Here is a 17,381-nt window from a genome sequence, read left to right on the forward strand (position 1 = left end):
CTCATTCACTCTTCTGGAAAAAGACAGAGCCATTGCCTGGAAGGAACTGGTAAGGTTGGGTGGAATGGTATTCGGAGTGTTTGCTTTGCTTTGCCCTTTCTACCTAATGGCTCAGCTAACCTCTGCTTGCTTCCCTAAACCTTACTTGGCATGGAAGGAGCCCTGGTGGTACAAGGGGGAGGGATGTAGTTGAGAGGTACAGGGAGCACTTGCATTGCATGCAAAAAATCCTGGGAGTGACTTCTGCCAGAAACCCCGGAGAGCTGCTGGCAGTCACTCTAAACAATACTGAGTTAGATGCACCAATGGGTCTGATTCGGTATAAGGCAGCTTCCTGTTTCCCATGGTGAACCCCAACTTTTTTCATCACCCCTCTTGAAACACCCAGCTGCACGCCTGCTTCTTCCATTTGCCCTTCTGAGAACCTGCCCTGTCTGCTCAGAATTTAGCCCTCCCAAAGTCAATGGGGCTTACTCCCAGGTAAGCAAGGTTAAGGATGGCAGCCTTAGCCCCTTCGCAGCAGTCCTCTTCCCACACCATGGGGCCAACAGCCTTCCTAGCGTGTTATGGCCACCTCGGAGAGTTGAGAGCAAGTCTGACCTGTGTACTAGTGGAAGCCCCTTTTGTGTTTTTGCTTGCAACATTTACAAAATATATATATTATACTGACATAGACACTTGTGTCAGGCGTGACAAAGAGGACTTGCTCAGTTGCAGGGTTGGAGGTGGAAAAGGGGCCCAAATTGAGCAGTTCTACTTTACGCATCTGAACATAACACCTATCCGGTAAAGTCTGTATAGCATAAACTGAACATCTTAAAAGACAGTATAGCAATTAGTTCTGTGTGTGCGATCCCTTCTTCGGGAAAGAGCAGCAACGAAACAGAGCAAACTCCCCACCCCAAAGAAAGGAATTCCGAAGAAGAAGTGCGGGGGGAGCTTGAGTCCTGGGGCTGCGGTAGCATGCAGATAAAAGGAAAGGAGCTCAAGTTGCGGCATTCGCCTTATCAGTTTGTCCTTTTTTCCTCCTCTCCCCCACCCACCCCACAAAGCGCTACCAAGAGTTATTATAATTACGTACAATAAGCCCAGTGTTTTTATATACAGAACTTCAACACAATATCACATGGAAAGTAAGTTATATATGCATGTACTGTGTATATATATATGTATATAAATATATACATATATATATCAGCACACAATTGGAAAAAAACCACGGTACAACGCGTGTCCAGCTCGTTTGCCTGATCTCCTCTAGCAAAATAAATGATCTTCAATCTGCACAGCGCCACGGAGAGCACTATCTGGGAAACAAACCCTTCGTCCTGTGTCTGGTCTCCGCGCCAGGGAGGGATCCGCTCTAGTAGATCCCAGCTGTGATGGGCTATGGGCTCCCCTCCCTTGCCGGATCCCTTATGCTCCTCTCCTTTCACCGTCACCATCTTCTCCCCATGGAGCAAAATTTAGTCCGATGCATTAAGTTTGCTTGATGGTTGATTCTTGGTTCTTCTTCCCCAAAACTCGTAGGGTTTCAGAAGCCGTCCAGTCCAGCAGGCTTACGGGTTGATCCGGAAGGCAAGGAGTTTCTCTGAATGCTGGTTGTTGAGGGTTCTCAGGTCAGGCAGGCGAAGGAGCAGCTTGGGGAAAAGCGTGGAGTCGTCCGGGTGCTTCTTAGTCACGAGAGTCCGCAAGGCCCGGATTAAAGTCTCCTGGAGGATTTCGACTGCATCCACATCAGAGATGCCAGAGCGATCTGAAAACCAAAGCAAAGGTATTGAGTTGACAGAAGCAGGAAAGACACGTGGAGAATAGAGGGGGTTTTAATTCCCCTGGGGAAAGAATGGTAAAGTTAAAATAGTTGCAATGTTTACTTGTCAGCATCAAGCTCACTCGTTAGAAGCACCCTGACATTATGATGCAGATGACAATTCAACATTATTATTATTATTATTATTATTATTATTATTATTATTATTATTATTATTATTATTAAAATCCTGTTCTGAAATGACCCAAATTCTGCACCAATAAATTATGCCAGAATACACACACACACACACACACACACACACACAGGCAGGGAAGCTTCACTGCCGACTATCAGAAATATCATTCAGCAACTGCTTTGAACTTCTGAATTTTTTTTGCCAGGCATTTCTCATACCAATTTGCCCCATAAATGCTAGAAATGTAAATCAAATTTGCTTTAAAAAAAAAGACACCTGAAGCCAGCCCTATATCAGGAAGTTTTTATATATTATCGTATTTTTATATGTATTGGAAGCTGCCCAGAGTGGCTGGGGCAACCCATCCAGATGGGCAGGAGGTATATATCTCAAGGTATGTGTGTATGTGTGTGTGTGTGTGTGTGTGTGTAACTATCAGGTCTGATAAAATGAAAACAAATCTTAAAAAAAACAACTAATCAACTGGGTAAGCAGCGATGGCTATAAAAGGTTAGGATCCCTCTGTAAATACAGCAGTCTTCTAGCTCTACCCTCTGTTTGCAGGGCTGGGCCTTGCGATCAGCACAATGCCTGCCTCTCTGCCAGTGAACGCTCCCAGATTCCGCCCCTGGGTGCCTTTAATTGCTCCGAGGCAAGAAGGACTTATTTGGGATTCTCCCAGCAGAGGACTGCAAGGACAGGGAAAGCCTTTAATGCAAGCCGCAGAATGCTCCTCCTACCCAGCAAAGCCAGTTATGACTCCTTAACTCACCCGCTGAGACCAGGACTACGGCCATGAAGAGCGCCATTTCCTGTGTGTCCAAGTCCAGGGAACTGAGCTTCTCGCTGAACTCAAACATGGCGTCCAGCAGGGAGCCCATGCCCATGGTGCGTAGGCTGCAGAGCGAGTATGTCTCCCCACTCAGGAAGGTCACCACCTTCTCCTTGGGGCTGAACAGGGAGGAGAAGCGAACCATCAGCACCTGGGAAGGAAAATAAAGAGGAGAAGGTTGAGGTCTAAGCAAAGGGGGTGCCACTTTGACCAACATCCTAGGAATGAAGAAAAAGGACTTCCTGAGCTAATCGTTCATTGGTTCCAAAACAAGGCTTTGGAATTGCCTGTTACCATGTCCTATTACCAGGTGGAAGGAGATGCTGGGAAGCCAGCAGGGTATTTTGAAAAGGAGGACATAGCCCTGAAAGCATGAAGGGTGTCGCTGCCCATCTCTATCACAGGCTGCACTGAGTTTTGCATTTGAGGTTTGAGATTGACTTGTGCCAGGCACCCTAAAAGTGCTCCTGTACGTAGCACAGGGTGGCAGGTCTGACCTTTTTCTGTTTTTGGAGCTTTTTCTGTTTTTGCTGCTTAAGGCAGGCCTTTCGGGTCCCCTGCGTGAGAGGGGATCTGCTAAGCAATGACAGGTTCCTCCAAAAATGCAACAATATTTGTGGCCCAACCAGCATGGCGAAGAATCAGGGATGATGGGAGATGGAGTCTAAAAAAAAATCTGAAGAGCACAATGAATCCTTCTGCTGCAAGCTATTTTTTGCCCAAGGAGAGTATGCACCTAGCTCCATCCATTAGAGGCCCAGGGCAAAAGAAGAATTACCTAAGGCTATCGCTGGCTGCTAGCCACAATGGGTAGATTCTACAGCTCAGTTGGTAGAGCATGAAACTATTAATGTCTGGGTCATGGATTCGAGTCCCATGTTGGGCAAAAGATTCCTGCAATGCTGGGGGTTGGACTAGATGACCCTCGTGGTCCCAGCTCTATGATTCTACCTCCTCTGTTGCAGGTAGGCTGTCCCTGAATACCAGTTGCTGAGAATCACAAATGGGGAGAAGTGCTGTTGCATGCAGGTCCTGCCTGCTTCTGTTTCTGTTCTTACCTGGAAAGTGCCTGCTTTCAGCAGCATGACTTGGTCTTGCTGGCAGAGTGACTGGAACCCGGGGATGCTCTTGGCAAACTCCACCACCTCCTTGACGGCTGGCGTGAAGCACTGCGAAAATTCCTCCCACACTTGCTGGCTGCTCTTGCCGTTGCTGCAATAGGGGGTGGCATTCAGAGGACAAGCCTGCGTACAACAAGGACGTCAGCAAAGAAGGTAAGCTCGATCCAGCCAGAAGAACCTTTCAAATGCACTGCTTCGGCAAGCGAAAAATACCATTTATTTACTTTCAGAAGATGCATCTTTACTGCCACCTTATATTGCAAAGGGTGGTTCGTGTATTCAAAGTAAAAGGTAAAGGACCCCTGGACGGTTAAGTCCAGTCAAAGGCAACTATGGGATGTGGCGCTCATCTTTCTTTTCAGGCCGAGGGAGCCAGCGTTTGTCCACAGCTTTCCGGGTCATGTGGCCGGCATGACTAAACTGCTTCTGGTGCAATGGAACACCATGACGGAAACCAGAACGCACAGAAATGCAGTTTCCCTTCCCGCCGCAGTGGTACCTATTTATTTACTTGCACTGGCATGCTTTCAAACTGCTAGGTTGGCAAGAACTGGGACAGAGCGATGGGAGCTCACCCTGTCTCACGGATTTGAACTGCTGACACAAGGGGGGGGGGAGTAGTAATCTCTAGTCAATTAATTTTTTTTTATTATTCAGACTGAAATACCCCTGAGCATATGGCAAAATACAATCTGGCATATAGCAATGTCCTCACCAGACACAGGAGGGCAATTAAAGGCCTAACAAACAGAGACACCTTCCAAGAAACTCCTTTCTTTAACTATGACTAAAATCAGGACATTCTTATACCAACCGCTCACTATTCTCAGTGGAAGGGTTACGTTAAGTAATATGTTTGAAAGTTGAATGTGTAAATATATGTCTAGAGACAATGGATAAAACAAAGACCATTGGATGTGCTTCTGGATAAGTGTTTAATGGCTATCTGTATTTGTTTAAGAACCATTAACATTTGTTTTAAAAAATGTATTTATTGTTTATTTGAGAAATTTATGGTCTCCTTTTCACTTGAAAATAAATCCCAGAGTAGGGTGTAATAAAAACATTGTGAACAATAAAACCAACCACTGTTATTTAAAAGCTCAGCGTCAACAGATCAGCAACATCTGCAAGGGCAAAACTCCTGACTCCCTCCCTCCAATCAGCCTTGTAAAGAAGAGATGCAGAACTTGGGGTGTTATGTACTGAGCTGAATAGGATTCAGAATGCAGCAGTCTGATTGGTCCTAGAACAATGGGATCCAGAATGCAGCAGTCTGATTGGTCCGCAGGAGCCACCCAACCCAGCTCCAGGTGGAAGTGAATCCGCAACCTGATTGACATACAGGAATAGCCCAGAATTAGCCAATCATGTGGGGCCCATTATGTAAATAATGTATATAAAGCAGACGTTTTGGGGGAACTGGCATTCCTCGCTACAATGAGCTGAATGAAGAGCATGAAATCAACACCTGACTCCGAGTATATTTCATGGGGTCTTCCACATATTGTTGGGACTTCAACTCCCATAAATCCTGACCTTTGGCCATGCTGGCTGAGGTCGATGGGGGGGTTGTAGGTTTCCCACCCTTCATATAAATGGGAGTGGGGGAAGAAACAGGTAATCTATCAAACAGCTTTTCCTCGCCTTGCACATCATTTCATACACAAAAGTGTTTGTGACTATTTTTCCTTCCAGTGGGAGTTATTTCCTCTCAAGAAGCTCCACTGGGAGAAAAAGGCATAGGTACGTATGTGTTTGTGTGTGTAAGACCATGGGCAGAGGTCACCCCACTCCCAGTATTCACTTGAAATCCCCTCCCTCCTACTCCGCAGGGGAGACGGCTGGGCTAGCACCATGTTTCCTCATGTGCTAGTTTGCAACTTGTGCAGATTATTATTATATTTTTTTAAAAAAAAAACAGGAGCAGTGATGTATGTGGTCCAAGGCACCACCTTGTGCATGTCAGCAGGTGTGGAAGGTAGTAACGGAGACACATTTCCAGCTCAAGGCAAACAGAGGAGGTGGCCGAGCCATGCAGATCTCTATGTGATGTGTACATGTGGCTAGACCTTCGAATGCTATTGCCCGGATTCAAGCGGGTCGTTTCTAAAGGGAAGGTTGCCTTTATTTAATCCTAAAATGTAACGTAAGACGCTGTATTTATTACTAGCCCTGACGGCTCTTGAAAATGGGTCATTTGCGGTGCAGGGGGGCATTGCTTCCAACAGAGGGAGCTCGAAGAATTTCCCTGCTGGAAACCAGTGTCCTACTGGAGATCCTGCAGCAGCCAACAAGTCCAGCTTTGCAATCTGCAGGCAGTCTTCCACCGCAGCTCGGCCCAGTGCCTGATTTCCAAACTGAGCCGTGCTGAGGCTCAAGCCTCAAGCTCGGAAGTGTTGAATCACAGAACTGTAGAGTTGGAAGGGACCCAGAGGGTCAGCTAGCCCAACTCCCTGCACTGCAGTGATCCTGCCCACAGCCATTCCTTTGTGGGTTTGAACCACCAACATTCTGGTTAACAACAGCTAGATGCACTGACCCATTGCATCATCATGATTCTCTCTTTCCCTGAAGCTGGCCAACATTGGGGAGTAACGCAAAGTTCAGATGCAGAAAAGATAACCATCCCCTGTTGTCTGCCCCGAAGACTTGAAGGTATCGTGCTCCTCTGCATGGTGGCACCATCCCTGGCAATCATGGTCCCTACCCATCTTCCATAACCTGTCCCCAGAGATGCCTACATTCCTGTGGCTATTGCCACACATTCGATGGCAGTGTTTTCCCCAATATAATATATAATTCTAGTACTTACGATGCCTCGACTAGTAGTACCCCGCCAGGGGCAGCCCCTCTGGGTGTTTGCTTCGGGATAGCCGTACTCAAAGGCTGGGTAGCATCCGGCATTGTGCAGATAGCCGGCCTGCTGGGCCTTGAAGATCTCGTTGCCGAAGCACCGGGAGCCGTTGTCCACGAAGCCGGGGGGCTCCTGGGGGCCGTAGCTGGACACGCGCAGAGTGGCCGACTCATATTGCCCATAGCCGTAGGAGTTGTTCAGCTGCTGGTCGTTGTAGTTGGTCAAAGGGCAGGCCTCGCTCCCGGGGGACCCCCCCTGCTTGCCCAGGCGGTCCTGGCCACTCACGAAGATGTCGTGGTAAGCTCTCGAGATGGCACTGATGGCCTCCTCTTCCTGGGCGTTGGGGCTGGGTGGGGCGGCGTCCGCCTCGGGGCTCATACCAACGTCCATGGGGGCCTCGTTCAGGCTGTTCATGTAGCTCTGCATCTCATCCAGCAAGCGCTGCTTCTCCCGTTTAGGAATGCGCCCAAAGCGCACAGCTGTTGGGGGGGGGAGAGACATGGCAGGAGAATGTGAGCGAGGGAAAAGGACGCCATGAAACAGGCCCTTCTTGGGCAAGTCACAAGGACGGCTGTGGGGGGCAGCACGCCGCCCTCCGGAAGCCTCAGGAAAATAAACAGCAGGTTGAGGATAATCTGTAGTGATGGGAGATTTTGGCATGAGAAGCTTTTCTCCTTGTCCCTATGCTAATGTGAGAGAAACTGCACCCACCAAAATTCTCCCTGTTCTAGCTTTGAACCTGGCAGCACCGGGGTGGGTGCGGAGGCAAAGACCTGAAGTGGTGCAGCCCTTCAGAATAACCTCAAACGCCACTGAAATAGGTACAGGCCAAATCAGGTACGCTATCTCACATAGAATCATAGAACTGTGGAAGTGGAAGGAGCCCTGATGGTCTTATAGCCCAAACCTCTGCAATGCAGGAATCCTGCCCACAGCCGTCCCTGGGTGGGTGGGCTCAAACCACCAACCTTCTGGTTAACAGCTAGATGCACTGGCCCATTGCACGTATGCACAATTTCGGCAATTTGTGGGGTGGTGGTGACTGCCGATTTTGGCATTAACCTTTCCGCAGACAAAGCGGAGGGGGACCAGATCCAACCCTGTCCCAAAATCCACAGCATCACTGCGAAGCCACAATTAGTCGCCGGCTCCTCAAGGTTCTGGGTATATCTATCATGTACCCAAGAGAGTTGTCGTGACCATTAATCAAAGGATGCTGCCTGCTTTCTGGGCATGAGGGGCTCCTCCCACAACTTTCTCTGTTGCGCTGGAAATCCTGGCCTGGAAGCATAAATCAGCCCAGGGCTCTATTTATCAACCAAAGGATTTGCTGACACAGTGCCCTTGTAAGAGTAAAGGAGCAGCAGAAACAGCAAGCCGTTGCTTGTGATTTGAGGGCTGGCTTGGGCTTTGTATCGAGGGCACATTAATGAGAGAGCATACCAAGGGTCTAGCACCCTTTTCTCATGCCCCACTCCCCAGCCATTTTAGGGAGGATGCCCCCAGGTCTGCCTTTCCTAATGGGAGCGTGTTTTACAGGACTGTAAATAAACACTCTGCCTACTATCTCTTAGATGAAACACAGGACACTTCAATGCAGTTTGGTGTTGCTCAACTAATTCTAATGCAAGAAAACCACAGGGTTTATTGATGTACATCCAAAGCTCTGGATTGTCACTGAAAGTAATTCATTAAAGCTGCCCCGAAACATGGAATCATAGAATTGCAGAGCTGGAAGGGACCACAAGGGTCATCTAGTCCAGTCCAACCCCTTGCAATGCAGGATTTTTTTTTTGCCCAAAGTGGGGCTCAAACCCACAACCCTGAGAGTAAGAGTCTCCAGCTCTGGCAGCTGTTGACCCTGCCTAGATGCTTACCATCTCTTGACATGCCTACCGCCAGGCACTTCTTGAAGCGGCAGTGCTGGCAGCGGTTGCGGTTCATCCTCATGATCATGCAGTTTTCGTTCTTCACACACATCTTGTAGTTGATGTTCTGCTGAATGCTCCTGCGAAAGAACCCCTGGTGGATAGAAGGAAATGACACCAGGTTAGCAAAGAGGAACTAACACTAACACAAGACGCATGCTGACCCCATGGTCTGCACTTAGGGTTGTCATATTTCCAAAATTGAAAATCTCTCCCCAAAATGATGCTTCTTGGCTATTTTTCAGGAAATTTTCAAAAAAATTCAACACTTCTGATACGAGTTTTCCCCGGACATTTTAACCCATTTTCAAAAATTCCACCTGGACCCTATTTTTGATGGATGAATCCTGGCTATGCCTGGGAAATTCTGGGTGTATGGCAGCCCTATCTGCTCTGTTTTCAGAGTTGTATTTAAAGCTGAAAATGTTGTTAGCCTCTTTCCAAAAGTTGGCTGAAGGGGTTGCAATGAGCTATAGGAAACCTAATAAATAATAATAATAATAATAATAATAATAATAATAATAATAATATATTTGTACCCCGCCCATCTAGCTGGGTCTCCCCAGCCACTCTGGGCGGCTTCCACCAAACATTAAAATACATTTAAAATATCACAGTTTAAAAACTTCCCTAAACATGGCTGCCTTCAGGTATTTTCTGAATGTCAGGTAGTTGTTTATTCCCTTGACTTCTGATGGGAGGGCGTTCCACAGGGCGGGCGCCACTACCTAGCGCAAGTTAACTCTCCCCCAAATTCCCAGGGGGCCAGTTTGGATGGACAGCAAACAAAGTGGTCTCCAATTGGTTTGATAAGCCGCAGGAATGTTGTTAGGGGGCCGCCCAGATGGCCTGAGCCACAGCATGTGGGGGTCTTTTTTTTGGGGGGGGGGGGGTGTTTTGCAGCAGGCTCTGGGTCTCTCAACCCTTCCCTGCTCCCCTTTTGACACACACACACACACACACACACACTCATACAGTGCTAGTGAGACTCCCAGCAACTTGCAATCTTAATTTCCCAGAGGCATCTATATGTACAAATTAGACTATGCAAATATTATGCAGCCTTGTGCCCTAAGGCCTTTACCGCACAAGCACCTAGCAATGCCCCTGGTCATAACCAAAGCACGCATTTTGTCTCTCCTAACCATGTCTAAGCGTCCGCCTTCCAACGCCTACTTGGCTAGGGGGCATATTGCAGTATATAGCACTCAATGCTTTCAATGCAAACAGGGAAAAGGGCAGGAGAGAGTCAAGACTAATCACTTCTGCAAGGCCCTTTAAAAGTAAACCAATTAATGCAGAGCTCGTGGCTGGTTTGGAAAACATAGTCCCGAGATCTATGAAAAGCACACGCAGGAGTCAAGAGTTGCGCGTGATCCACATTCCAATGCACAAGCAGAAGATTCGATAAAAGGTGCCAAATTCAGTGTTCTAAGGATCTCAGCTTGATTTCCAGTCCTTATCGCTTTAAGAGAATACTTTAGAGCTGCGAAAAGGAGAATAAGCAGGGCGCCGCTTACCTTGCATCCCTCACAAGCATGGACGCCATAGTGGAAGCCGGAGGCAATGTCACCGCAGACCTTGCAGAGCAGCACCATCCCACCTGTCTCTGTTGAGGGAGAGAAGAATGGTGGTTAATTCTCCACCTGTGCCCTCCCCTCCACCCTAAGTCTCTGCCCCCTGCCAATCCCTCCCCCAAAAAACTTGGCGTCCTCCTGATTTTGGGAGCTATAACTCGCATTATTAGCCAGAGGCAGCGTGCCCAATAGTCATGGCCAGTTGTTAAGCCCAAAACAGCTGGAGATTCAGCTGGTTGGGGAAGGCCAGTTTAGAGTGTGCAGGCCCAATGGAAATGGAGATTTGTATCCCAACGCAATGCCAGACCTGCTGGAGGTGGCTTCAGCTAGGTGAAATGTTTCTTCCCCTCTTTAAAATGGGAGTAGCAATGGGCTCGCGCTCCCACGCGATAAATTAAAGGGAGGTAAATGAGAAGAAATGCTGGCACTGGCCTTGAGCCTTTGCAGTAAGGTAGGTTTTTAAAATCGCAAGTAACTAGGCAGATCGTAGAATCGTAGAATTGGATGTGAAGTAAATTTGTTTTGAAAAATATAATTAACCATAATAATAAATACCACCCAAACAAAGATGCTGACAAACTGAGAGCCACTTACTTGTGAAAGTGCCGGTGGCTCCGTTCTGTTTGGCAGCGGATACCCTGCTCTGCGTTGGGGGCGACTGGCCCTTGCTGGGGTAGCGGATCCCCTCGGGGAACTGGAAGGCTACCTTGGGCGAGGACGGGGAGCTGGCCCGTTGAGGCTTAATAGCCCCGATCTCTGTAAGGGTCAGCTCTTCCAGCGAGGATGGTAGTGAGTGTTGAGGCGAAGGCACCAGGTATCCACTGGGGGGGCTGCCCGGGGTGGGGCTGGAGCCGGCTGTGGAGCCCACGTACAGGATCACGCCACCTGGAGTGAGGGTGGACAAGGAGGAGGTAGGGAAAAGATCAGGACTGTGGAACTGCAGAGAGACACCTTGCAAGTGTGAGTTGAAACCACGCTTGGAACATTTATTTGTCGTATAATTGATTGAAGAGGTCCCTAATATAAAACTGAGTGTCAGATGTTGACCTGGGAGACTAGCATTCGAATCCTCACTCAGCCATGAAGCTCACTGGGTGACCAGGCCAGTCACTCTCTCCCAGCCTAACCCACCTCACAGGGTTGTTGTGAGCATAAAATGAGGAGAGGAAGAACTACGCTTCCTGTTTCCTAGGTACCTTGGTAACAATGAACAGGTACCAGTTGCCAACATAGTATTAGGCAAACCACCCCTAAGTTGTTAAATATGTTTACTAAAGACAAGTGAAAATAGCAGACTAAATTAGATAACTCTTTAAAAAGAAGTTTTATGGAAGGTTTTCAACCTAATGTACCATGAAATTAAAACTAGAGAATAAAAAAAATACTGTATATCAAACATAAAAACTAAAGAAAAATAGAAAAATACCTGAATAATAATCTTCATATGATCATCGTAATACACAGCATTATAAATATATCTATGTAGCACTCAGTCACTATTTTATCCTCAATTAGATCACTCTTCAGGTCATTAAATGTCCCCCCCCCCCAACGCAAACTGAAAATTTACAGATGCAAATGATCCTAATTTGCATAAGAAAATGTTCCGGGAAAACTTTCCAGGAGATTCTCTAATTCAAAATTTTCTGCCATTTTTTTAGTGGCTGAGCAAGGACCAGAGTCTGTGCACCTACAAGATGCCATTGCTTGGATGTAAACAATGGGTGTCGGGGTGAGCGGGGGGGGGGGGAGGGCACCCCTGGGTGTGTCTTCAAAGAAGATTCCAGAAGCCTTGCCAAGGCAATGGGCACCATGGGTTCAAAGAGGTGCTGGTGACTAAAGGCGTATTTTGCACTCCTATAAAGTGAGTTTGTTCCTGCCTCCAGCCCACCAACTCTCCTGTAGGCAGCGGCAGCCAGCTAGCAAAAAGATCCTTCCAATTCCTCAGCTCCCATTTCTCGAGGGCCAAAGAAAGCAAAAAGCACCGTGAACTAGTGCCATATAGGGCATTGCTGGAAGAGAGGAAAGGAAATGATGATATGAGATGGCTTGTGGAACCACCGATCAAGGCCAAGCTGAAAGCTCCAAGAAAACTTTATTCTGCAATCTACGACAGCTGCGAGAAGTGAAAGCAATAGTAAGACAACATCCGTTGCCGATTTCAAATTGTGCCTTTAGCATTCATGCGACATCAAGCTGGCTGCGATTTCAAACCACAGTTGCTCCACCCCTTCTTTGGTTGTTAACGGCAAGCCACGGCTCTGTCTTTTCGCAGACGGTATGTGTGCCAGCCGTCTGACCGGTCAAAACCTGCGCACAGAGGTCGGAGAGGAGGAAATGGGGAAAGCGGCCTCGAATGGGGTCACTGCTGCCACAAACCACCTCCCCTCCCTTCCTCCCTGCAAAAAAACTGTGTCTCTTTCCGCGAGGGCACTGAGCTGGCAGCTGCGCCTGAAGGTGTGAAGCCAGTGACCGACTGAACGCATGCAGCCTCCATGTGGGACGGCGCATGGAGAAGAGCAGAGAAGGATGTGGCCCGAGCGACACGTGCTGCAGGGAAACTAGGGCAAGCGGATGGCACGCATATGAAGGCACGAAAGCCCAAGCGGCCATCTGAGAGGCAGAGGCCGTGCCAGGACCCCACAAGGTGCCACTGCAAATGCCAAACCAGAGGCCCCATCGGCTCAGGGCAATTGGCTTCCCTTCCAACAGTGCATTTAGGAAATCGCTTGGTGGAAATGCCCCTTAACACCCTTTTTAATGGCTTTGCGCCGCCAGGTCTCAGGGCAGGTTGTGAGCCTGAAGTCAGAGGAATTGATCAGGATGGGAGATCAGCCTGTGTGTTCAGGCCTGGCCAAAGGGAAAAGACTATAGAGAGGCTAAGGAAGGCTCTTTAACAACAATAGCCCCCTGTTGTTGTTGTTCAGTCGTGTCCAAATCTTTGTGACCCCATGGACCAGAGCACGCCAGGCACGCCTATCCTTCACTGCCTCTCGCAGTTTGGCCAAACTCATGTTAGTAGCTTCGAGAACACTGTCCAACCATCTCATCCTCTGTTGTCCCCTTCTCCTTGTGCCCTCCATCCTTCCCAACATCAGGGTCTTTTCCAGGGAGTCTTCCCTTCTCATGAGGTGGCCAAAGTACTGGAGCCTCAACTTCAGGATCTGTCCTTCTAGTGAGCACTCAGGGCTGATTTCTTTAAGAATGGATAGGTTTGATCTTCTTGGAGTCCATGGGACTCTCAAGAGTCTCCTCCAGCACCATAATTCAAAAGCATCAATTCTTCGGCGATCAGCCTTCTTGATGGTCCAGCTCTCACTTCCATACATTACTACTAGGAAAACCATAGCTTTAACTATACGGACCTTTGTCGGCAGGGTGATGTCTTTGCTTTTTAAGATAGCCCCCTGACATCCCTTTAAAGTACAGGTGGGATCCTCTAGCCCTCTAGACGTTGCTGGATGACAACTCTCATCATTCCTGAAGAGCCACAGGGGAAGGCCAGGGGTCCCACCAGCTCTCAGCTCCTCTCCCTTTTCCTGATGCCTCCTTCGCTAACTCAACATTTTCTCCTCCGCCCCCCACCACCAGAAAGCAGAGATGTGCTCCATTGCACAAGGATTTTTGTAAAGTGGACCACACAGAAGCGTTACAGGAGCCGCACTCCCTCCGGCTCCTCGACTTATGTGCCCGAACTCACACACCACATCCGCATGCGACCTACATCAGGAACGGAGAAGTACTTTCCAAGCAAACGTCTCCACACTCTCTCGCTCTCTTCTGTCTTCTGGTGACAGAATGAGTTTAATTTGCCGTAAGGGCCAATCATCGTCACTCAGCTCTGTCCTGCAAAAACCCCTGGCTTCAAAAACATGCGCCAAAAATAAACTGCCTCTCTTTTATGTTTTCCTAGGCATTGTGAAGCTTATAAGGGCAAGGGCAGCTTGTTCAGGCTGCAAGCAGCGCCAGCCTTAAAACCAACTTTGGGCATGGGAAAAGAGTTTCTTCCCAGCGAGAGAGCACACTCAAACCATTCTGCTCGGCAGACCATTGGGCTGAAGGGGCATCTGGGAATTCGCTTGCATGATCTAGAACTGCATTTGATCTTTGGGCTAGATCAAGGCAATCTTGAACTCTAAACAGTGGGCCTCTTCTCCTAACAGAGAACACCCCAAACTCTCTCCAATGAACAACGAAGCCAAAGATTCAACTTCTATGGTAGGCTCTTGACGTCAGCCTAAAAGCGAACAGTTCAACAAGGCATGCATGTCCCACAATGTGCTTTTTTCTATCACTGCTGGTTCTGTGGATCAGAGAGGAAAACACCTTCCCTTCCCCCCAACACCTTAGGACCTCCTCTGGACGGTCAAAAGATGCTGCAAAGAGAAGCAGAGCAAGTGAAATCACGCTTCTTCTTCTCCTTTGCAGCATCCACATGACACCGTCCTCATCAAAATGCTGCCCCATTATTATTCACCCATTTAATCCGGATTTACAGTTTCTGCAGGAAATCTGCTTAAAAAAATTAAAAAACACACACACAACCCTGCAGAAATAGTAAATCCGGATTAATCTGGCAGTGGAGGGTGTGAGGGAGAGGATACTGGGCAGCATTCTGACGAGGACGATGCTGTGAAGTGCTCCCCTCGTTGGAACAAATCTCACCCTACTGATTGGAAAGGTGCAGCGGAAAAGCACATACTCTGCTTACAACAGAATGTTCCAGGTCAGGTTCCTGTTAAGCCCAGCAGAAGGATAGCAAAGGCAAAAGGAAAGATTTTTGCCTGAAATCTTTGGGGGAGCCACTGCCAGTCATGGAAGAGACTGTGTTGGGCTAGATCAAACTTGGGTCTCCAGCTGTTTTTGGACTACAAGTTCCATCATCCCTGACCACCAGACCTGCCAGCTAGGGATAATGGGTGTTGTAGTCCAAAACCAGCTGGAGACCCAAATTTGGGAAACCCTGGGCTAGATGAAACAATGGTCTTTACTCAGCATAGCAGCCGCTCCATATGTTCAGAACTGAGATGCATGCATCTCTCACACAGAACTATTTTTATCACTTCTTTTGGATACCTGAAGGGGCCTCAAGGGTTGTCGTGTGGGGGATTTTTTGCAGGGGTCGGTGGAATTGCCCCACTGATCAGAAGCGCAGTTGGTGAAACTGTTGGCACCTTGATTCCACCAAGACACACTGAAATTGGGGATCAATTTGAATCCCACCCCACTAGTCTTGGGTGCCGGGTTATGCTTCAAAAACTTAGGCTCTCTGCATACATGCTTAAGAGCAGAAAACACAAAAAAATAATCTGTCCACCTCTCCATGGATGTAGCCAGGTATATTGTTAGGGGTGCAGTCTTTTGCTGGAGAGGAACCTCCAATCTGTACTGATTTTGATTGATTTAGGCCTTGGCAATGCCCATGGACTTCTCCCTTTTTTCTCTCTCTCTTAAAAAAAAAACCCCTTAAATAACTTTGCTTCCATGCCCATCTCCGCGACTTTTTGGCTGCCGCCTTTGTAATGTGGCGGCCGAATTGCCCCGGGATCGCCGCGCTGCTCGCCGCGCATCTGTGCCAAGCGAGCAGCAGCCCGAGCGCTTGTTATTTTTAGTGCCTGCCAATCGCCGCCGGAGAACAGCTCCGAGGGGGCGGCGGTGGCAGGAGCGAGCTCCGGTTCCCAGCTCCGCTTCGCCTCCCCTGCGGAGCGGAGCCTCCAATCGGGTCAGCGCCTCACGTGTCCGCCTCTAGCTGCCGCGGAACGAGTGTCAGGAACAAGCAACGTGCTGGAGCGCCGCCAAGGCGGGGAGGGGAGACACCTGACTCGCGGCTCACATGGCTCGGGCGGCATTCATCCCCCTCCCGACAGCAGGAGGCGGCTCTCTGCACGCCAAGCGCCCGCGATGCAAGCCGCGACGTTGCATGTTTGCGCATGCAGCAGTAGCATGCATACATACGGGGCGGGGGGCGAGAGACGCGATCCGGGAGGAAGGGGAGCTGTGGGGGTGGCCGGACCCTTCCTTGTTAGCGCATGGAGGGCACGGCGCTGTGGATAAGTTCGCGGCTCGCTCCTGTCCTGGAAGAGAATCGCCACGCCCAGCCGGGACCGCAGGGAGCAGGTTTTAGAAAAGAGTGCATCTGTGCATGTGCAAAACGCCCTCCGCAAGAATGAGAGCAGCCCCTTTCCCTTCCTTTCCCCATGTGTAGGATTGCAGGGAGCCTTTAAGAAGAGGACGAGGGCATTCCGGAAGCCAAAATGAGCGTCTCTTGTCTGAAAACGGCTACTGATCCAAGCCCTACTGACCCTTGGGTCAAGTTAAGGCACCAGACCTCTCTTGGTAAAAGCTAAGTGCACCAGAGGTTAATCTGCAAAAATACGAGTTGTGCAATACATAAATCTGGGCAGCCTAGATTGCAGCTGCAAGGATGGAGCAGTTAAAATGGGTCTCCCCCCACCATGAAAAAACGCACCTTGACTCTGCATATATACCTACAACAGGAATAGACAGAGGAGTAGTGATGGAACACAGGATTCCTCGTTCCCAGTATTTATAATCTCCCATTCTCCCTTGGGCAGTGGAAAAAGAAATCCAGATGTCTGCATTGTGCCCCATTACTTTCTCATTACTTCTAGATACCCAAGTCAGCTCTTCTCAGGATGGTTTATGCGAATACATAACAGAGTTTGGTATAGACTCTATAAAAATTGTTGTGTGATTTGTAACAGTACACCACACTGTTCCAATTTAAGAAGTATAGCACTGTACCTGCTTTATCTGCATGAATTCCAGTTGCAAATTTGTAGACACCAGATCTACCCAATTTTGGATTTCTAGCTTTGCTAAATCGTCTGAGAATTTTGCTTGTGCACGCTGAACTCTGGAAACCGTGCAAAGCTTAATTTTGGAGCCAGATTTGTATATGACACACTGGGATATGCTTTGCAGCACTTATTGCTGCTGCTGTAATTTTTGAAACGAAGACCACAGGGATGGTCTTGCTTTTGATCAGACTACAAACAGCGATTTTCTTAACTAGGGCAAGTAAGTGGCTGGCAAAATACAGGTGGGTGGTGAGGTGTATATCACACAAGTAGCTGTTGCAGGCGGCACCAGTGCC

The 17,381-nt window shown here is 48.5% G+C and overlaps 1 protein-coding gene across 2 annotated transcripts in view; it reads right to left on the bottom strand.

Moving 5' to 3' along the window:
- Positions 1-434: 434 nt before the first annotated feature.
- LOC117040672 (nuclear receptor subfamily 1 group D member 1-like) overlaps positions 435-17,381 on the bottom strand; it is a 40,843-nt gene continuing 23,896 nt past the window's right edge. For both annotated transcript variants that reach the window (XM_033138592.1, XM_033138593.1), the window contains exons 2-8: positions 10,859-11,149; positions 10,208-10,296; positions 8,637-8,781; positions 6,718-7,238; positions 3,840-4,025; positions 2,722-2,932; positions 435-1,756 (exon numbers count right to left, since the gene is read on the bottom strand). In XM_033138592.1, coding sequence (XP_032994483.1) covers positions 1,560-1,756; positions 2,722-2,932; positions 3,840-4,025; positions 6,718-7,238; positions 8,637-8,781; positions 10,208-10,296; positions 10,859-11,149 — 1,640 coding nt within the window. In that variant the 3' untranslated portion in view covers positions 435-1,559. The remainder of the gene's footprint in view (positions 1,757-2,721; positions 2,933-3,839; positions 4,026-6,717; positions 7,239-8,636; positions 8,782-10,207; positions 10,297-10,858; positions 11,150-17,381) is intronic.

Source organism: Lacerta agilis, chromosome 2, assembly GCF_009819535.1.
Source record: "Lacerta agilis isolate rLacAgi1 chromosome 2, rLacAgi1.pri, whole genome shotgun sequence".
Taxonomy (NCBI): Eukaryota; Metazoa; Chordata; class Lepidosauria; order Squamata; family Lacertidae; genus Lacerta; species Lacerta agilis.